General features: G+C 57.6%; 2 protein-coding genes across 5 annotated transcripts in view; one reads left to right on the forward strand and one right to left on the reverse strand.

The window, feature by feature from the left end:
* NTMT1 (N-terminal Xaa-Pro-Lys N-methyltransferase 1) overlaps window positions 1-21534 on the reverse strand; it is a 28978-nt gene extending 7444 nt beyond the window's left edge. The window contains exons 1-2 of one of the 4 annotated variants that reach the window (XM_060013282.1): window positions 21443-21534; window positions 20469-20568 (exon numbers count right to left, since the gene is read on the reverse strand). The gene's annotated coding sequence lies outside the window, so the exon portion shown is untranslated. Of the gene's footprint in view, window positions 1-1210; window positions 1310-1510; window positions 1657-7987; window positions 8031-20468; window positions 20569-21442 lie in introns of those variants that run through there. The other 3 variants (XM_060013284.1, XM_060013280.1, XM_060013283.1) reach the window with 3 other exon arrangements.
* On the forward strand, window positions 4825-10741 carry C6H9orf50 (chromosome 6 C9orf50 homolog). The gene is given in 8 exon segments (XM_060013649.1): window positions 4825-5020; window positions 5125-5300; window positions 5302-5332; window positions 5596-5686; window positions 5791-5904; window positions 8550-8710; window positions 10221-10383; window positions 10514-10741. Coding segments are annotated over 8 exon segments (1017 nt in total). The 3' UTR covers window positions 10599-10741.
* Window positions 21535-21952: the final 418 nt, after the last annotated feature.

Here is a 21952-nt window from a genome sequence, read left to right on the forward strand (position 1 = left end):
GCATCGGGAGGCACGAGCCTGCTTGATGTTACCTCTTCCTTCCCACACCCTCGTGGACAGGGCCTGTTCTCCCTGGCTCTGTGTGGACAGCCATTGGACTTCTGAGAATGGCAGGGTGTTCTATGAAAAAGAAAGGAGGGAGGGAGTAAAGAAGACCAAAAAAAAAAGAGGGGGGGGGAGCGGGATTTAAAAACAAAGGCTCTGAAGGAGTTGAATGAACCAGGTGTGAATCCTGGCTCTACTTCTCACTGGCTGTGTAAGCGCAGATAAGACACAACCTCAGTTACGTGTCTTTATCTATAAAATGGGAACAGCAGCATTGACTTTCTAGGAAGGCTGTGAGGATTAAACGTGGATATACAAGCGTAAAGTGGTCCATGCACTGCTGGGCGTGCATTAATCCCCAAAATCTCTGTCAGATGAGATTCTCATCGATTCTCTCCGCCAAGTGTGAAGCCCTAATGAGAAAATGTGCTGAAAGGCCCCCTAAACCAGAGTGCTGGCCACACCTAAGGGATCATGACTGGTACTGCTGGGTGGTCGTTCCAGTGACTCAGCTCTGCCAATCCGCAGAGGGGAGTGAGCTTCCCATCCACGGAAGCACGGAAACCCTGCTGGTTTTGGTGACTCTGTCTGTGATTCTAGGGCTTCTAGTCTCCACCAAAGCATTCTGCGTGTACTCCAACCCTCCCACAGTCCCTAGTTCACAGAGAGAAAAACCATTCCACTCATGGAGTAATGCACACACACAGAAAACCAGGAACAAAACAAGGACGGAATCCAGACTTCTTACTGGGTCAAGGCCCTAGTCCTCCCAGGGGTGCATCCCATCTCACTGGGCAGATTCCATACCTCCAGACCATGTGCAGTACTGCCCAGCCCCACCCGCAAGCCCTCTGCCACCAGCTGGTTCTATCCCTTATTGTACAGAGAAACCACGGTCCGGAGAGAGATCCCACAGTTGACGGGCAGCAAAGCCTGGGCCTTCTGATACGGCAGCCTCTCTGCCAACAGGCTGACCTTGGCTCCAAGGGCTCCTCGCGGCGGGCTGTCTTTTGAGCGGCACCTATGTTGACCCCTAACTGGGGTCGGGTCCAAGGTGAAATATGATAGCAACGCCTATGTAACCGGGCACTACCCTGTGCCCGACTCTGATCTGAGCATTTTACTCAATCCTCACACCCACCCTCCTAGTGGGTGCTCTCCTTACCCGTTTCTCACAGGGGAAACTGAGGCTCAGAGAGGGAAAAGAACTTGCTGCGGCGGGGGCCGGCGTGGGGGAGTGCCCTGATCAGGCTTGGGGGGCCTCGGCCTTCCTCCTCCCACCCCACCTGGGGCCCAGGGCCGGCCGGCCTGCCGGCGGACCTCCCCGGAGTGCGCACGTGGGGCCCTGCCGGCTCGCGCCCGGGTCACGTGAGGAGCCGGGGCCTCAGGGCGCCCAGGCCGTTGGGGGCCGGGGCCTCCCCTCTCCCGGCGGCCGCCGTCCCCCGCTCCGCCTCGCGCTACTCACCCCACGCGGGGGCTCCTAGGACCCGGGAGAAGAGGACGGGGAAAAGGAAGGGAGGGAGGAGGCGGCGGCGACGGCGGCGGCGGCGGCGAAGACCCCAGCAGCCCCCAAGCAGCTCCACCTAACCTCTACCAGACGCTACACCTCGCGGCGCGCGCCGCCTTTGTCCGCTTACGTCACTTCCGGGCTCCCGGGGGCGGGGCCGCATAGGGCTCCGCCCCGTGGGCTCCGGACCTAACTCGAGTACCGTCCCGGGAAGAGCTTCCAACTCTAAAAAGCCGCAGCGCCGACCCTGTCCCGCCTCCAGCTTGCAACTCGTTAGGAGGCGGCACGGCTGGACTTTTAAAAACGAGCGTTCTGTGGAGTTTCCACTGGGTAAAAAGGGGAGGGGGAGCCTTATGCAAGCCTTAATCCCACCCATAACAATTAATATCTTAAAATATACAGATCAAAAAGAAAAAAAAAGGAAGAAAAATACCCTTGACAGTGCCAAGGGGTTGCCACTCCAAATAAGCAGAGCAAATCCATGAAATTTCTGTTCCCAAAAGATTGCCCTCCCCTAGGCTCCTGCCATACACAGAAATTCTGGAGCGGTCCCTGAAGCAGCCTTGATGGAAATGAGAGTTTGCAGGTAGGTAGACCTTGTGAACTTTTCCAAGCCTCAGTCTCCACTTCTGCCAGGTAGATGGAATGCTCTGAGGGTTAAATTTGTGGGATATTATACGTCAAGACTTCAGCCCTGTGCTTGGAGCCGGCTCTCAGTAAATAGAAGCTGACTCATAATATTCGTCATAATATTCATCAATGTCATCATATTCACAATATTCGTCATAAGTTCTTTTTTCCTAAACTGACATCCTGGCTTAGATTTACAGTGCCTTCCTCTGGGCGTCGCACCAAGGAGGGGCTTAAAATGTGTTTGCTCTAATGAAGAGAAAGCTATGGGGGGGGGGTGCCCTGAAAAGCCCCACCTGCTTTTGAGTCCCCCAAATCTGTCCATATTATGTGGCATCCTCGCTAGGGCACTGCAGGTCAGACTTGGTTCCCCTGGCCTGGGCTCCTCTCCCAAGCTTCATTTTCCATGTCACTATGGCAAGGGGGTAAATCTTGGGCAATCTCAATCTGGAGGTTTCTATAATCTTTGGGGGGCAGCTCTGAGCCTAGCTTTTTTAGGGGTGCCTAAAAATCCACCCCTACCTTTTTTTCCTGTCAATGGAAGACAAACTCCCTTCCCTACACCTGGACTCCAAGGCCTTTCCAGGTCTGGCCAGTCCACTAACCTCAAAGCCTCTCGCATCTCTGAATTCCCAAGCCTCGCACATAGTAGATGCTCAATAAATGTTTGCAGCATGTAAGGGCTGGAGGCCTCCTTAGAAATCATCTAGGTAGTCTGGTGTTCCTCATCCATTTTTTAAAAACTCACAAACACTTAGAATAAATATAAAAATTTCTCACCTTCCCCACACAATGTTCCGTCTTCCCAAGGAGGTATGCCCTTCCATCCCTGGTTGAGGAGTATTTTCGGAAATGTATTACATTGTCTGGGATGCCTCCTCCAGGCAGACGTCTTGTCATTTGAATTCCAAAGTCATTTTATTCATTTTCAAATTGTAAAATCCTACCAGGCCAGTGAAATTACTGGTCCAAACTACACTCGTCCCCCACTCAAGTTTTACAATACAAGCTTTTTCCCTGCCCCCTCCCAGCCAAGAGTCACAGGTGGAGGCCAACAGTCCATTTTACCGTGGAGCCCTGAGAAAGGAGAGATTTATCCAGCACCACACAGCAAGCAGGAACAGAGCATGGACTCACAACTGGTTCCTCATAGTCTCCAGGCCCACCGCATTCTTACTACCCAGTCTTCTAGTGGAAGTTCCACCTCCAAACCCACCCAGCCCAAACATGACCCACCTGAGCCTCCCGGATCCAGAGAGGGTAGCTGAACCCAGGGCCCTCCATCCCTGGCTTGGGCCTGGCTGCCCTGGCCAGGAGTCCCACGCTCCCTTGTGACTGCAGCCTTGGCATCCTGAGCACAGCAGCCCCGCCCTCTGCCCCCCAGCCTCAGTGCCCACTTCACCTTGGGCGAGGGGTGGATCATAATGACCCTGAAGAGGCCATGGAGGCAGCAGGGAGGGGCCAGCAGAGGGACCAAGCCGGGAAGACGGGCTCTTCCAAGGAGCAGCCCACCTGGTAGGGGGCTCTAACTTCAGGGGACCGTCTTCGGCCCCGCCCCAAAGCCCCACTAGGGTGAATGTGACACTAGAAACCAGCTCAGAGCTGACAACAATCTGGGAGTGGGGTGTGGTAGGGAGGAAGCAGGCTCTGAGATGCCAGTGTCAGAAATGGGGGGTGGGGGGCTTCCCTGGTGGCGCAGTGGTTGAGAGTCCGCCTGCCGATGCGGGGGACACGGGTTCATGGCCCGGTCCGGGAAGATCCCACATGCCGCGGAGCAGCTGGGCCCGTGAGCCATGGCCGCCGAGCCTGCATGTCTGGAGCCTGTGCTCCGCAACGGGAGAGGCCACAACGGTGAGAGGCCCGCGTACTGCAAAAAAAAAAAAAAAGAAAAAAAGAAAAGAAAAGAAATGGGGGGCGGAGCTGGGGCTCTGTCTCCCAAAGGGGGAGTTTGTTAAAAATATGTCTTGCCCCACCCCAGACCTCTGAATCGGAATCTGGGGCATCTGTATTTTCACTAAGCTCCCACCCAAGGGACTCTGGGGCTCCAGAAGGAATGGGCAACTGCAGGGCAGGTCACCCTTTCAAGCTGGTTCCAGGTTTCCCAGTTCCCACCCCAGCGCTAATAACAGTAACAGCACGTTGAACACTCCAGATGCTAAGTGCTCTCTACCACGTGGTGCTGTTTCATTCTCACAAAGGAGCAGGCGCTGGGTTATCCCCATTCTGCAGATGAGGGCACTGAGAGCAGTTAATTAATTGGCTTGCCCAAGGTACAGCTAATAAGTAGTGGAGCTGAGACTAAATCCTAAATAATAATTTTAAAATATAATAACAACAGCAGCTAGGCTTCCTTGAGCACGTACAACGTGCCTGTCATTATTCTAAGCCATTTAAACGTCACAGTAACTCAAAAAGTGCGTACTCTCACCGTCACCGTTTTTCGGTGAGGTGAGGAAACAGAGGATCGGGACGCTCTAGCCTGAAGCCACTTACTGTCTGGCGAGCCAGTGGTAGTAGCCCCGAGCCACGCTGCCCCGCTCCGGGCGCTACGGCCTGGAGGCGGGTCTACGCCCTCCTCTTCACTTCACACGGCACCGCCCCCACTGGCTTGAGGATGCCCTGGGCTGAGCGCAGGGCCAGACATGCCCCGGCGTCGGCCCAGCTCCTGTGCCCAGCAGATGGCGCCCGAGGGGCTCCCCGGCGGTGGCGATCGCAGACGGAGAGACCCGCTGCTGCCGAGGCTGCTGCTGCCCGAGCTCCGAGCAGCCTCTGGCACGGGGGCCTCCGGGGGCTCCAGGGCTTCGGAGGGCGGCGCCGAGTGGTGGGAGGCCCCCACGTGTGAGTCCTCAGCCTCGGATCCCGGGGTCAGGCGCCCCCGGTCGCGCCTGCCTGTCCTGCCCACCGTGGCCCAGCGGGCGGCCCGGAACCGACCAAGGGCTGAGGTCGCTGCTGCTGCCGCCCACGCTCTTGGCCGACGAGCCCCGGGAACCGGCGCCGCGGGCCTGGACAGTGCGAGGATCCCCGCAGGGGCTCGGCCAGGGAGAACCTCGACTCTTTGGGCGACTTCCTAGGAGAGCTCCTCCCCGGCCGGTCCCGGCAGTTCCTGTGCCAGCTCAGGGCCTGAGTCTGCGAAGCAGCCGCGACCACCGAGTGAGGCCCCTACGGCCCCCACGGGGGGGCTGAGTCATTTCCGGTGGGGGTCCCACCACCTGGCGTAGAATAATGGCAGTGTTAGCAGAGTATGCCTGGCAGAGTCCTGGCGATGGCAACCACCCCTTGAGGGCGGGTCTACCACTGCCCCTATTGTACAGATGAGTAAACTGAGGCCCAAGGCCATGCAACCAGGAAGAGCCTGGTAAGGATTGTGCCCAAGAGAAGACTCAGAACTATTTCCACCTCCTCCTGGCTCCCAGCATCCTCACCATCACAACATCAAAGGAGTGTGTCAGAACACTCTGGAAGTCCTCCGCAGTGTCCCCGCTACTCCTTCCTCCCAGACCTGGGGTAAGTGTCAGTGACCTGCTGGTGGGAACAGGGTTGTCATCAATGCTCTCTGACTATGGGGGACCCTGATCACTCATGCCAGGTGTGGCCTATTTGTCTTCAAGGGGCCAGTCATTGTACTTAAAGAATAGTCTTAAGAAGATTTTGCTCCATCAGATACCTGCCCTCTCCTTTAGGAGAGATCACTCACAATTCACCACGGTCGAGAAGACCGATCAGTGCGTTATGGGAGGATGGGGTAGGGGAGTGGGGAGAAAGGGCATTTCTTTCCTTCCTTTCTTTCCTCTGCCTTTCACCCATGAATGTATCCATCTGTCCACCTGTTCATCCATCTGTGTGTCCATCCATGAATCAGGTCTTCTCCCAACCTGTTCAAGGATCGTCCATCAACATCTATGAATCCATCCACCCATTAATCAGGTCTTCTACCAACACCTTCATAATTCATCGATGAATCCATTCATATATTCATTCTCCCATTCACCCATTCATCCTTGCATACATCTTATCTGTGAACCAGGTCTTTTAAAACCTATTCATGAATCTCTCCATCCATCCATCCACCCATGAATCAGGTCTCCTGTTGATCCATTAATCCACGTATCCCTCCATCCATCCAGCCAGTCAGTCATCCAGCTATCCCCAAATTCCCACAATTCTATCCATCTACCCATGAATCCAGTGACTGATCATCTACCAATCCTTCCATCCACCTGTAAGTCCAGGATGCTATCCATTTTTAGTCTTGAAGCCATGTACAAGTCTACACACTCATCTACATAATCATTCACCCACCTATGCATCCATACATGTGCCCATCCTCCTAAGATCCAATCCTTGTATTAAGACCTCTTCGGGAATTCCCTGGAGGTCCAGTGGTTAGGACTCGGTGCTTTCACTGCTGTGGCCCAGGTTCAATCCCCGATCCAGGAAATAAGATCCTGCAAGCCACGCGGTGCGGTCAAAAAAAAAAAGACCTTTTCATTAATTCATCTATCTATCCACCCACCTACCCAGCTACCCAGTCTTCCATCCTTTCACACAACCCACCATTCATTCATCCATTTCTTCCTCTAACCTTTACTAGCTTTTACTATATGTCAAATATCGGGGGAAGTAAAATAAGGGATGGGGGTAGGAAGAGCCTGGGCATTAGAGCTTAACTGAGCCTAGATGCTGTAGCTCTAATGGAGGGGGAAAAGAATACAGAAATAATTCCTCCTGCTTAAACAGGCTTAAACATGGATGAAAGGTGAAGAGCATTGCCCATGAGTTTAAAGACCAGGGAGAGGAAATACACTAGACCTGCCATTCCTTCTCATCCTGGACCCATGGCAGACAGTACTAACTGATCACAGCACTTTTCCCCCACTGAGCCTCAGAACCCTTCCCGACACAGTGCTCCAGGCAGACACCACCAGTGGATCAGAGCAGGTGCCAGAAATGAAACACATTTGCCAACCCAGGAACTTTAAATCAATCAGACCAAATAAACACACTACTTCTCATAAGATATAATAAATAAGAGTGTGGAACTCATTATCTTGAATGTAAGCAACAACAGGGATGGATACCTTCACAGTGTTTCACATTCAGGAGCTAATTCTTGAGCACTTTAAGGTGTGTGGGGTTCCCTAGTAGGCCCTGCTGGGGACAGCTGGGTGCATCAGAACACGCTCCAGCAGCATTTGAGAGGAGAAGCTGAGATTTCAGACCAGTGGGCACAGCTGGGGCAAGCCTTTGGCTGGTCCTCAGGCCAGCACCAAGCAGGCATGGATAAGCAAACAGCTGTTGCATAAGTAGGTCCCAATGCCTGTAGCCGACACTGTCTTGGCCATCTCCTGGATGCCTGGCTCTTCAATGGGCTTATGAAAAGCGTCCCCTCTGTGTCCAAACGGACATAAAGATGTGGACAGATACATGGAGTCAGATACATCAATAAGCATTGTACGTAAGGTCAAATGTGGCATTTCTGAATAACAGAGCTGTGGATGAATGAAGCAAGCCCTCCTGCAGCCTTGCTCTGGAGGCTGAAATTAATAAATGTCACCATAACAGATCCCCTTCATTGCGCACAGGCCCCTTGCCAGGCCCTGTACCAGATGCCTCACGTAAGTTATTTGATACTCACCAGACTCTTATAAGGATGCTATTATCGCGTCTACAATACATAGTACATAATTTAAAAGGGAAAACTGTAAAATGGAGACTTGAGGGCAGTCTGCCCCATGTCGCAGGACTGGGAAGGGGCATAATTGAAATTGACGATTATAAGAACAGTTCTCAGTTAGAGATGCTTACCCTTGGCCCTGCAGACCCTGGCCTGGGTGGTGGTGCGGGGGACGGTGCTTTTCAGTCCCTGTCATCGCTTCACAACCCTGTATGGTGGGCACAACAATGATCCCCATTTTACAGACAAAGAAACTCAGGCTCAACAGAGTCAGAATTGAAACCCAGGACTGCCTGACTCCGGGGTTCATCTCCTTATTTTCTCTGCTGAATTGCTTGATATATAAGAGAACTGGCTCTGGAACCAGAATTCACATCTCGGCTCCACCCCTAACCAGCTGTGCGATCTTGGGCAAGTTGCAAAAAACGCAAAACAAAAAACGCTCTGTGCCTCAGTTTCCTCATCTGTAAAATGGGAATAATAATCGTGTTTCACAGAGTCGTGTGGGTTTGGTGGGCTGATGCCTGTTACAAGCCATTGACTGAAGGGCAGGAAGTGCTCAGGAGAGGCCAGCTGTGGTTGTCAGGATCCCACAGGGAGCTCTGGCCTGGTGGATGTGTGTTGTCAGGGTGGCATGAGGGGCTGGGGCCTCAGGCCCTGGTCCTCCCCTGCCCTTCTCATCTCTCTCACCAGGCCCCACACTACACAGGCCCCCAAGCTCAAGGCCGTGCTCACCCACAGCTCCTCGGGGGAAGGCTCAGGGCACCGCAGGCGGTGTTGCCCTTTCCGCATGCAGTTTGCAGATGAGACGCTACGGTACACAGCGCTCCGCTACTGGGAACGCAGCTGTGCAGGTGAGCAGACAGCAAGGGAAGCTCCAGGACTCCAGAAAGTTCCAGCCTGAAACCTGAAGAGCAGAGGCTGTGGCCCTGGGTCCTGGGAGTTAGGGGCCGGCCAAAAAGCCCAAGAGACCATTGATCCTGTGGAGGAGGCCCTTGAACTGGCCTCTCCGGAGGCTGTTAGGGTGACCCTCAAGGACCAAGTAGAGGGTCTGAGGTCCAGCAGAGATGTCCCAAGGCTGCAGCTGTGGCCCAGGAAACAGTGGCTGTCCAGGCCTGGCCACCACGGAAGGATTTCTCACTGCCAAGGGTTCCCACACGCTGTATCTGCCCACCTTGGAACCCACAACCTCAGCCTGCAGACCCCGCACATGGCCTCCAGGGGCTGGAGAAGGTAGGAACAAAGGCACCCGAAGCATCCTATTCCCATATCCCTGAAGACAGACCTCAGAGACCTGGCTTGGGAGGTGCCCAGAAAGTTCTAGAAGGTCACGCCTCCACGGAAGGCTGGCACTGCCTGGTCCAGCAAAGAAGCTAGGAACCAACCACCAGGCCCAGGTTCCCAGGCAGAGCGTTGTTCGTGTTGACACAGTTTCCAGTGTTTTCTGAAGTGGGTGTCCAGCGGTAGGAAGAATACACATCTTTCCTCTGGTATGATCTTTCCTAAGGCCTGCTTTCCCCATCTGCCCAGCCCCTTCTCTTCTCAGGATCCAGCAGTCCAACCTCATCTATTTATTAAGCACCGACTGTGTGTGCTTTCAGGGATCGGCTGCCCCAAAGCCTCGCTGGGGGCAAAGCCCTCAAAATCCAGGGCCTTGGCGGATTCAGAAGGAACCCGACCCATCCCCCTCGGGGTCACAGGAAGTTGGAGGTGGAAGCTGCAATTCTGCCCAACTTCTGGTTGTTCGATGGGGCAGCCAAGGCCCTGAGGGCAGATGACACAGCAGCTGAAAAGAGACGCCGGGGTGCCCCCTGGCCACCCCTGGGAATCCAAGGAGAGGGAGCACCTGGAGAAAGTTTCTTGGGAATGGCCGTTGGCCGGCCCGGGAGACACTTCCTTGACAGCCACTGGGCTGCGGTCATACCCCAGAACACCAGAGTGGAGCTCAGCGGCTGCTTCTCAGCCCTTTCCATCCTGAGGAATTCGGGGTTCCTGACCAGCCGGAGGGGCAGCTGTTGGACAGGAAACACTGTCCATCCCCATAGGATTCTCAGCATCGTCTCTTGGATTTACATGGTGGGACGACTGGCCTTCCGACTGTGGGAAATGGGGCCCATGTTGGGCTGAAGCAGGAGTGGGGGTGTGGGGAGAGGGGAGGGGCACAGCCTCGGTGATAGAGGCAGAAACAGTCATGCAGGATAGTTTTAAAACCAGAGCCTTCCCTGGAGGCAGCCAGAAGGCCCTGGGAGCCTTGGGTTGCCATGGAGACGGGACTCTGCCAGCTCTTGCCTGCCAGAGGGAGGAGGGGGGGGGTATAGGTGCCCCGCCTGGGTAGAGATCTCACCCGTGCTCTCTCTCCTCCAGTCCGGCAGGGCATCCTCGAGAACAGGACAGCCAGCGGGTCAGCAGCATCAGAGCAGGTGTTCGGGAGTGTCGGGAGATGGCTGGAGAGTTTGCCCAAAGCCCTGTATCCCAGGGCCAAGGAGGACACCATGGCCAACTCATTCGGCTGGGACTCCCGTGGCCTGTGAGGCTTTGTGGAAGGGGATGGGATTCCTCCCTGTCCAGCTGTGGTCTGGGCCCTTGAGGGCTCTGCCAGCCATGGGTGGACCTGGGACTCAGGGTCCACACAGTTCATGGGCTCCTGTCCCCCTTAGGTCCACCCTGGAGCCGAAGGACCACCTCTCTGAGGACACCTCTCTGAACAGCAGCCTGCCCTTCATCCCCAGGCCCACCACCTAGAGGCAGCGGAGCGGGGGCACCTCAAAACCTTTCTGGAGCACGTGGGCAAATCGCCCTGTTCCTGGAGCCAGAAGCTACTGAGCAACTGCTGGCAGCCAGCCGCCTGGAGCCCCCCTGCCTGGTGGGGGTTGGTGCCCAGTGGGGTGGCCAGGGCTCTGGGTGAAACCCCCGTATGTGCTCGGCTAAGGGGTGGGCTTTCAGGCCAGGCTGCCTGGGTTCAGATCGCAAGCTCCTAACTTTCGAACGGTGGGGTCTTTTTCGTGTCAGTTTCTGCATCTGTAAAATGGGGCTGACCACAGTGCCTGCCCCCTCGGGCTGTGGCGTAGAATCCCCCTGGGCCCAGGGAACCCCATCTCCTGCCCAGAGGCCCCCAAAACGCCCAGCTGGTCCCCCTTCTCACCTTAGGAGTCCTTCCTGCCCAGCTTGGTGTTGCGCACACGGTCCTGAAACAAGGCCGCCCTAAGGGGCACCAGCTTCCCCTGCCATCAACATCACGTCGCGCTCAGAGGTGAGTGGCTGCTGGTGCCCAAGCCCAGGTGTGGACACGGGGGAGGGGTGAGGAGCGGCCTTCCCTGACCCACAAATAAACGCACATCCCCGGTGGCTGGTATCTGCCATCAGGGCTCACCTTACAAACCTCTCCTAGTTGCTGGTCTTTGGGGGTCCTGGGCCAGGGGGAGGGCTGGGGCGGAGTCACAGCTGGGATGAAGATGGGGGGGCAAGGCATCTTCAGGGGTCAGGCTTGTTCCAAATGAGCCCCTCTTCTGGGAGGTGGGAGACCCTGCCACACATCTCAAACCTGGGACCAAGCCTCTGTCAACCTAGATCAGCCCACACCTGAAACAGGCACCTGCCCCAACCTCCCCCAGCCCAGCCTCCATCTTTGACGGGAACCAAAGGCTGCTTGCGGACCTCCTCTGTGGGGTGAGGGCATCCAGACTGTGGCCAAAGGGACAAACATTTGTCTTCTGTGTTCCCAGGCCAGAGTCTTATCCCTGGAGGGCAAGCATCTGGGTGGGCAGGGGTCAGATGTTTCTCTCCCACTTAGGGGGGCAGTGTTCAGGGTCACACAGGTGGTGGCGCAAGACAAGGTGGCAGGAACTGCCTGGAGCTTTTCCGACCGCTGCACTGACCCAGCAGTTCACCCCCATTTGCCTGTCTGCCGGGGTTTGGCCCTGCCACACACCTGCGTTCCAACTGCTGGGCAAAGTTTGGGCCCCTCCCCTCTCTCCTAGAAGCAGCGCTTTGGCTCCAACCCCTCGCCAAGGCCGGGATCGAGGTCTTTATCGCCACCTCCTGGCCAGTGAAGAAACAGCCACGGAATCCACACCCAGGCGCAGTGCTGAATAGCAAAGGCTGGGATTTGGGTTGGACCGGCCGTGGGGATTTTAGGGCCAGGACGGGTTGTGGATGGGGGAGAACTGTTTCGAAGGAGGGCCCTGGCTCCAGAAAAGGCCACGGATCTACCAACCCCGTGGGGATGGGTTGGAGCAGTGCTACCATTCCCCTTCACTGGGGAGTGTAGTGGGATTCCGATCCCTGGGATGACCTATCCCCTCCATCCCCACTTTCTGGACTTTCACTCCTCCCCCACTCCCCCCCCCCAGTACTTATATTTCCTGGAGAGCCTACAGATCCCGGAGGAGGCCTGATTCTACTGCACCTTTTCTTCGTGGCCTTGCACAGCCCACCTGGCCCTCTCCGAGCCTCAGTTTCCCCGGCACAGCCGCGGCGGACCCCAAACCGGCCACCGGCTGCAGCGTCGCGCGGCGCCCACGCGGGGGCAGTGTTGGCCTGGCTTTGGCGTCGCCCGGCGCGGCCGAAACTTCTCAGCCTCTTGCTAAAGGGTCGGAAACTTTTCCCCTCGCGCGGCGCTCGCGTCTCCGGCCCTGCGCCGCGCCGCCTCCTTCCACCTGCCCGAGTTCGCTGCCGGACCGCGGGGCGGGGAGGGGAGGCTCCCCAACCCCCAACTTCTCTTTCTCGCTTTTCGTTGTTCAACCAAAATACTGCTAAGCTTGCAACAGCGCCGTCAGCCACGAGCACTGAAGATTGAGTCCCGCGTGCAGCGCACAGCGGCGGGGGGCGGCCCTGCGGCGTCGGGGCTCCCAAAGCGGGGCGGCCGGACAGCGGCCTCCCGGCGGGGACCTACCCGGTGGGCTGGGGATGGGGGCCCGGCGGGCGGCCACGCGGGGTCCCGCAGCCCGGTTTCTCAGGGACCCCTCTGCTCCCCGCCCCCCCCCCGCCGCCGCCCGCCTCGCCGGCCTACCTTCCGCTCGCATCGCCCCCCTCGCCCCCGCCCCAGCCCTCCATTTCTTCCTTCCCTCTCTCCGTTCTCCTCCCCTCTCCTCCCTCCGCTCTCTCTTCCCCTCCTCGACAAACATGGATTCTGTGTCAAGAGGACCTTCAGCGGCAGCCCCGAGCCTCCCCTCCCGCCACTGCCAGCAGAAACGCAGGGACACACAGGGACAGCCGCAGACAGGCCCCCGGAGACGCGCCCCACGCGCACACCACACACTCGTCGCGCACACACGTCACACACGCACACAGATAGGCGCCACAAACACCTCCACACCCACACCCACACCCATGCAAAGACTCACACCACGACACTTAGAAACCCCACATACTCACAGACGACACGCGCACGTCCTCCCCAGCTAGGGTCCCCCGGGGACCGCACCCCGACATTCCAGAGTCCACTTGTTGCCTTGGAGGCCGCAGATGCAACCTCCACCCCAGCCCTCTGTAGACCTTTCCAACATGCCCCTGCCCTTCTGCAGGCAGAGCTTGAACTTGAATGTGGGGTGACCAAGAAGGGGGAGTGGAGGGGAGGGAGTGCTGCAGGGAGGGGATGGACCCCTCCCCAGGGTCCCCAGCAGGGTCGTTTTCGCTGGTACATTTCCACTCGGGGCTGGCAGGTGGCCAATCCCGCCTGGGCTCCTGGGAGCAGTGCGGCAGGAAGGCTGGGGAAGTGGCCGTGGCTGGAGCTGGTGCCCCAGCTCTTGCTGCTTACAAGTTCAGGGCCCCCCTGAATCTCTGGGGGTGGGCAGGGCAGGCGTACCCCCCACCGGTCTCTTCCAATTCCTGTCTTCCCTTATCACAATAGCAGCCGCACCCCATTCCATCTGCCACCCACACCCCGGCCCTGGACCATGGGAAGACCGGGGCCAACCCAGGCTGGGGGGCAGTGGGAGCTGGTCTAGTTTTGGGGGTGGCGGGGAGGGAGGAATGACTCCCAACCCGGGGCAGAAGGAAGTGATGGGAGAAGCAGGAAAATGCTCCTTTCTCCCCGCGGTCCCCACCTCACTGGGCCTCTCCACCCACTGCAAGGGCATCTCCTTAGCTCGTTTGCAGGTAAGGAAACCAAGGCCCAGAGAAGTTAGGGGGTCTTGCCCAGGCCATGCCAAGCGCAGGGGCCAGAGCTGGGACTAGGTCCATGCGTGTCCTATGCCAGTGCCCAGCCTTCAGCCACCCACACCCGTGTCCTCTCACAACCATTTGTCGCTGGGAAACCGAGACCCAGAGAGGTTCATCACTTTCTCAAGGTCACTTCGTTCTGAAGGGTTGGAGTCAGGATTCAAATTCAGCAGGAAGAGATGCCGACGATGTACAGTCCTGGGGCTCCCTCGCCCCAGGGCAAGCAGGGGGGTCTGGAGGACCCTTCCTGCCCCGGGTCCTTGCTCCTGCATGAAGGGCACCTTGGAGGCAGGGAGAACGGGGGCAAGGTCAGGGAGGGAGAGAGATGTATTTGGAGGTGGTGTTTGCGGAGGATGTGGAGACTGGCAAGTGAAAGGACAGGAGCAAAGGGTCCTGTGAGCCGCAAGCCTCAAGAATTGCCCAGAGGGAGGGGCTGGACCCACGGGGAGGCGGGAGGGCAGCGCTGCCTCCAGACAGGGGCGTGGTCAGAGAGGGTCCCTGTCCCCCAGCTCGGATAGCAATGCGGTGCCAGTGGAGACATGGAACCCGAGAGTCGGGTCCCACGGTGGGCTCTGGGGACATGAGCTGCCCCAGGGGCTCATTCACTTTCATTCTGCGGGCAGTTCGGTGAGCACCTACTGTTTGCCACACACACACACACACACACACACACACACACACACACTGCACCTACTGTTTGCCACACACACACACACACACACACACACACACACACACACGCTGGGCCCTGGGAGCACAGTAAGGCATAGCCCTGCCCTCAGGACACTATAGTCTGGTGGGGGACATGGACTCCAATGGGCGATTGCAGGACACAGTGACAAGTGCTGTGAGGGGAGGCCCGGGCTTTGGGGGCCCAGAGGGGGGGACCAAACCCACAGTTTGGGGCACGGGGTGGACACCTGGGCCTTTTGACGACAGTGAGATGGAGGCATGGTCAGAACCAGACCGCAGACCAAGAGCGCGGGAAGGGAGGTGATTGCTACAGGCCCTAGGGCGAGGCTGGTGCCACGATTCTTAGCACGGGTCAGGGTAGGGCAAGGGGCCCAGGAGGGCTGTTGATGACACAGGAGGAAGGGCCGGAGTTCCCCTAGCCAAGACAGGCACACATACACACACCCCCTCTGCCCCGGCCATGTGGGGCTGCGCACTGCTCATTCCTACTGCCTTTGTCTGTGCCATTTATCCTAACTCCCCCCGACGCCCTGCCCTGCCATGTCCTCCCTTTCCCTGACATTTCTGCCTTTTGGGGTCCTGTTGTCCTTCCCTCCCAAATATGCCCTAAGTGACAGATGGTCTGCAGCTTCCAGGGGCTCCTGCGGGGGGCCGTCAACCCCTCCATGGAGACAATGCATGCTCCACCTCCACAAGCCTCAACATTCCCCTGCAAACAGCCTCGGGAAAGGGGGTGACACTGGTGATGTTCATTGTGCCGTTTGGGCCCATCAGAGCCAGCTTCGGATGCTGGGTGGAGTCCGAGCCAGCAGCAGAGATTGGACCCAGCACTGGGTTCTGGAACCCTCTGGTGGCACTTGGACCCAAAGAGCCAGGGGCAGCTCGTCTGCCATCTCCCATCATGAGGCCTTGGGGACCCTTAATGACTCACCCGCCAGGGTTTCCGGATTTATTGTCTGCACCTGGCAGCCCTGGGGATGGTGGTGACACCCGCAAGCTCGCAGGGAGCCCCCATCTGGGCTCTGGGCTGGCTTCCAGCTCCCCCAGCTGCAGGGCACAGCAAACCCCAAAGAATCTTCTTCCCGGGACCTGCTGGCCCAGGCAGCCCGGATCCCTCGTGTGCATTCTCCAGGGGACGATGCCTCCCCAGGGCGGCTCCCGAGTAACTGCTGACAGCCCACAGCCATTCCATCATGTTAACCAAGGGTCCACGTGAGCAAGACAGACCTGGGCCCTGCCCTCACGGAGCTCAGAGTTCGCCGGGGATCACAGAGGCACAGTGACAAAGGCTATCGAGCAGGTTCTTGTACAGACATCGGTCCAAAGACTGCCATGCTTCAGATCCATGAAGCTTACTGATCCATGAAGGAGGGCGCAGCTCTGTGAAGTAGGCACACCCTTAGCTCCATATTACTGATGAGAAAACCGGGTCACAGAGAGGTTAAGTCACTTTCCCAGGGTCACACAGCTGAGCTCCAGATGAGAAGTCAGTGAGAAGTGCTGTGATGAGGGATGTACAGGCAGGTGTGCAGGGGAGCACAGGGCAGCTGCCTTCTCTGAGGTGAGGGTTTCCTCCTCCAGAAAAACTAGCCCCAGGTTTCCTCTGGCCCAGAGGGAAAGGCCCAGGAGGGCAGGACTGTAGCCAGCACACACAGGCTGACTATCAATGGTAAACTCTGCCCACACCTCAGTTCTGTTCCTTCTCCCGTATTCATTCACAGAACACATTTATTGGGTATCTACTGTGTACCAGGCTCTGTGAACAAGACAGACACACTCCTGCCTCAGGGAGCCCACATCGTGGTGGCCAGGCAGATACAGATGGGGCTGGGCTCACAGGGTGTGACCCCTGCAGTCAGCCACACAGGGGCTTGCCTAAAAGGACCCTCCACTGAGTTTAAAGCCGTCATCTTGAGATTCTTAATTAATTTTGAGCAAGGAGCCCTACATTTTCACTTTTTCCCTGGGCCCTTGCAAACTGTATAGCTGGTCCTGGACACAGACATTACACTGTGGTGAATGCTGGGCTGGGACTACAGGGGGGGCTGGCAGGCGGGCCCACGAGGCTTGCTGGACGCGGCAGTAACACATCAGCTTAGGAGTAGGCTTTCTCCTGACCCCAAATCCTTTCATGGGTCCCCAGCTCCCTCAGGGCAGCTCCCTGGGAGCTGGGTCAGTATCAGGCAGGAGGTCAGGACCAGCACATCTCCAAAGGGACTTTAAAAATACCCCTGCATGTCTGTATCGACGAAATAACGCATGCCCAGCATCGGTAGGCAGAGGCCAGAAACCAGAGAGAAGAAAGCCCTGCTCAGCCGTCCCCCACGAGGCCCTGGTCCCTCCCACTAGGTAACAACGTTTCCTGGGCACCTTCCTGAGTTATTCTGCATCATACAAGGAAGTGCTTACACTCGTGTATTTTTGTATCGTGATACTGACTTCTTTTGTTTGTTTTTTGGTGCGGTGTCGATTTTACATACATTCTGTATTGCACACCCTTTCTGCCCTTAGTGTTCCCACTCGTCAGTCTAACTAGGAAATCGGAGAAGGCTCTTTCAAGGTCATTTAATTGTAGAGATGGAGAAACTGAGACCCAGAGTGTCACAGCAAGTGTGGGTGTTCTGGTGGCCCAGGCGTGGCTCCTGGCCTTGGCATACGGAGACTCAGGGTCCTTCCACGTGCTCATATATGCCCAGGCCTCCCTGACAGCCTCTCTCCTGTCCTAATTTCAAGGACTACCGTGGAGGGAGCCAAAGCTCCATCCCGTGAAGGAGGTACTGTGATGATCTGCATTTCTACATGAGGCTCAGAGAGGTGTGGCCACCATCTTGGGCTCACACAGCTGAACCAAGGTTGGAACCTGCAAAGCTGCACTACCTCCCAGGAGCAGGTTCACATTTCCCTGGGGGAGGGGCACTGCCCCTTGCCATATAATCACAGCTTCCCTGATGCCAGAGGGGGAGGCCCCTGATTTCAGCAGGTGAAAATTGGGCAAAGGACCCTTCCAGCCTGACAGAGCCACCAGGATGGAGCTGGCGGGAGTCCCAGCAAAGCCTGGAGGGTGGGGCTGAGCCAGGTGGCCTTCTGCGGGGGGTGCAGGTGTGGGTGCATCTCCCCTAGGCCCCAGATGCATGGAGGCTCCTGGCAGGCGCCCCTTGGTGGGCTGTGCCTGTCGAGAGGGCTGGCATCAGCTGGTTCAATGTGCCTGGGGCTGCCGTTCAGCATTTGGGTTCTAAGGGTTATTTTTATTGTGTTTTGTTTATTCAAAGCTCGCCTTTGAAATCTGTTTTCCAGCCTCCCCCATCCCAGAGAAAGGAGCTGGTTTAGCTACGAGGCGCTGCGTTGTCTCAACCTTAAAAAATAATCCCCCTTGAGCTGGGCGCTCATTATCCCTGGGCACTCACGGCCTCCCAAGCGTGGGTGCCAGCGGTGGGTCAGCAGGACAGCCCGACACCCGCCTGCCCTGCCGAGCAACCCCAGGCAACGGGCAGCCCCAGAAGGTGGGCCCTCCAAGCACTGGGGGTGCCATGGACGCTGGCGAAGGAAGGCGCAACTCTGGGTGGTCATGAAACCTTCTGACGAAAGCCAAGGACCTTATCTGTCCAGGAAAATGTACCCACGCACGAAGCTTTGCAGTCAGTTCCAGGAGCTTCTAGGACTTCCTGGGGCCCATCCACAGACCCCCTCCCTCCAGTTTAGAACGCGTTCCTAAAGGAATCCCACCGTCAGCCTTTTTGGAATAATAAGGAATAATAATCGTAATAGCCAGAATTAAGCAGTTACTCTGTCTCAAGGGCTGTACCGCAGGGTTCCTCAGATAACTCACATGTGCCCCATGATTGAGGGTCACTCACCCAACGTCACACAGCTGGTAAGGGGCTAAGCCAGGATGTAAGCCCAGCCAGTCCAGCCAGTCTGTACTCTTAACCTAACCTTAACATACACACATGTGTGCGCAGGCACATACGCGTGTGCGTGAGGGCACACACGCACACACACACACACACACACTGCCTCAGCACACCTGTGGGTTAGCGCCAGGGAGAGTCTGCGTGGGGAGCCCCAGGTCAGGCACCCAGGCTTGGGGGTCTGGTCAAGCTTCACGACTGGGGTCCAGTCCTTGTGAGGATCAGATGAGACCCACCTGGAGATTCCCCAGGCTCAGGGCCAGCGTCCCGGCTCCACCATCCCGGGATCTGATATTATTTTGAGGGAAGGAACCAAAGTGGGTGTCCCACAGTGCAGACACCCCTGGAAGACTGCCACCCAGCACGAGGCAGTCTCCTCCTCTCCCTCCCTCGCCCCTCTTCCCTCCTTCCCTTGCTACTGTCTCCCTCCCTATTCCATCCTCCCTCCCTCCCCCATAGCCCCCCTCCCCCCTCCACAAACAAGGCAAAGACCAGGGTGGAAACAGCTCTACCCTGTACACAGCGCACTTCTGAGAAGCCCAGACCCCGTCTTGGGGAGCCACCAGCTCTACCCAGTTTGCATGTGGGCTGAGCCCTCAGACCAGGCCAGGCTGCCCAATCCAGTTGGCCCCTCCCTCCTGCCCCAGTGCAGGGTGGACAGGGCCGGGCCTCCACGGGCCTTCGAGGCTGGGATTTTCAACGTTTGTGGAGTTAAGACCCTAATACTATTTTCCAACAGCTTTTGGTGGTTTGATAGAATCGCGGGTAAATCTAACTTGCGAATTTTCCCTTCTGATCTCCTTCCTTCTTCTTTTAGTAGCTCAACAGAGTTGGGTTTAGAACAGGGCTGGAGACAGCTCCCACCTCAATCCTGCTCCCAGCCGGGGATCTCCCAAGGAGACCTGAAGTCCTGGGGTGTCACCCACGTGGTTGCGGCCTTCACTCTCCCCTCCCCCCACCTTGCCTCTTCTCCTGCCACCAAGCACTGACCTGGCCCACGCAGGCTTTTCCAAGCCGTGAGGTCCTGCCCCTCCGCCTTCTCCGTGGCTTCTCCCCTCTTCTGCAGCAGGCCAGACCCCTTCACGCCCTCAGGGCCTTTGCACCTGCTTTCCCCTCGGCCTGACATGCTCTTCCCACTAGCTTCACTGACTTCTGTTAAACATCAGGCCTCAGCTTAGATGTCTCCTCCTCAGGGAAGCCCTCCTGGATCAGAACCGAACAATGGTTACATGACTGGTGCACAGAGGACCACTCTCAGCGGACCCTGAGTTCCGGGAGCACAGGGACTGAACAGGTCCCCAGCCCAGACCCTACCACACAGGAGGTCCTCAATAAATGTTGGGCGAGGGGGCTCCCTGCTGTGCTCTGCGCCTCAGTTTCCCTGCCTGTAAGGTGCCGTGTGACGATTCTCTGGTGCTCCCTGTGGGTTTCTGGCAAGGATCACACTCATTTCACAGTACGTGACTTCCTTGATTATCTGATTTTCCAGGGAGGAATTCTAAATCTCTGGGTTGGGGTGGCATCTGCCTGATACCCGGGCAGCCATCCCATCCCCCCAGACTGAGTGCACCTGACATCCTGGGGAGGCCCATTAAAACCGCCCTCTCTTGGCAGATAAGGCCCTGCACAGAGAAGCACTTCCAAGGCTCCGCAACTGTGTACTGTTTGACCCGTGAGGTGGGGGATGGTGGTGGTGACACCACTGCTCTCTGTGGCCAACGCTATCAGATCAGGCACCGCGGCTCAGTGTGGGTTCAAATTTTGACTTGGTCATTTCCCGTGAGACTGAGGCCCACCCTTCACTCCTCTGTGCCTCAGTCCCTTAGCTATATAATGGGCATGATAACAGTACCTCCAACTGGGGTTCTTGTGTTGACTGAGATGGTTCCCTGCCTAGGCTCTGGGGAGCCCTGCCCTTCTCATCCCAGAGGCAGCAGCTAAGCTTCAAGTCTCTGCAGAAAAAAACAAAACCACACAACAAACAAACAAACAAACCCAGGTCAATACCCAGCTCTGCTACTTAGCCGGCTGTGTGACCTCCTAATGCCAACGTTTTCCCATCTGTAAAATGGGGGTGATAAGTATAGCTGCCTCTTAGGGTGGCTTAAGGTGAGCCCTAGCTCCCTGCTCGGATCTCAGTAATCCAGACGTCAGGGAATCTGCCCAGAATCTTCCCGGTGCTAGGGCTTCCTGGGCAGGGAGGAGGGTAGCTGCGGAAGTCGAAGCACAGAGAAGGCAGCGACAGGCCCGAGGTCACACAGCCCGACCAGGATGGAGGCTCTGTCCCCGCTGGGCCCAGCAGCGCAGCCTCGCGGCCCCCGCAGCCCCTACCTTCCCTGACTGCCAGGCCCTGTAGGGACATGCCCTGCAGGGACGTGCAGGGCCTCCCGGAGGGCGCGCCGGCCGAGCCGCGGGATGAAAGGGGAATCCGCCCAAACCTGCCTCCCTCCCGGCTCGCCCGCCACTCGCGCCACCGGATCAGGCCGGGGCGGCGGGCTTTGATGTCGGCGGAGTAGCAGCGGCCCCCGCGCCCGGCCAGCTCGGAGCCTCCGGGAGGCCGGCCGACTTGAAAGGGCAGCGGCGGGTCCAGCCTTCCCGGACCTCCCGGAGGAGGGGAGGAGGCGGGGGAGGGGGTGTGGAACGTCCAAGCCCCGCCCATGGAGCTAAGAAGAGGGTTGTCCTCGGCGTTCAAGGCCCCGCCGGCGGGTACCATGCCAGGATGCTCCCACTAAGCCCCTGGGCCAGACAATAACTGTGGTTCCCAGATATTGCCCTATCTCGGGCCCTAGCATATGCTGTTCCTCCTGCCTGAAAAGCCCTTCTCACCTTTTCCTTCCAGGCCTCAGGGTCAGCTCTTGGGTTGGGGCTTTATCTCTTCTTGTGAGCCTTCCTCGGAGCCGCTCCCCAGCCCTGCCAGGTGCCCTCCTCCCGGTCCGCTGCCGCAGCGCCCCCCGTGGCAGCCCACGCTCTGGTAACCGCACCCCCCCCCCCACATCCTGATCAGCTGTGGGTTCGCACTTGGGAAACAGGGAAAAGGAATCTTTCAATAACAACAGCCATAATAATAAGCCTTAGGGGCAGCCAGTCTGGTGCGGGGAGGTGGAGGGCGCTGAGAGAATTCCAGGCTCCCGGTACACCGTATCCTCCAATTACAAAGCTGGGTGGCCTTTCTCCCCACCTCCAGCCCGGGCCTTGCCCTCACTGCAGAGGGGCTCAACCACGGACAGCTTGCAGAAAGCCCCAGCCTCCTGACTCCCTGCCCCAGTGTCCCATGATGCCTCCTTGAACCCTCTCCTCTGCCCACCCAGCTGACTTCCCGCGCCTGTCCCAGCGCCC

Source organism: Delphinus delphis, chromosome 6 (assembly GCF_949987515.2).
Source record: "Delphinus delphis chromosome 6, mDelDel1.2, whole genome shotgun sequence".
Classification (NCBI taxonomy): domain Eukaryota; kingdom Metazoa; phylum Chordata; class Mammalia; order Artiodactyla; family Delphinidae; genus Delphinus; species Delphinus delphis.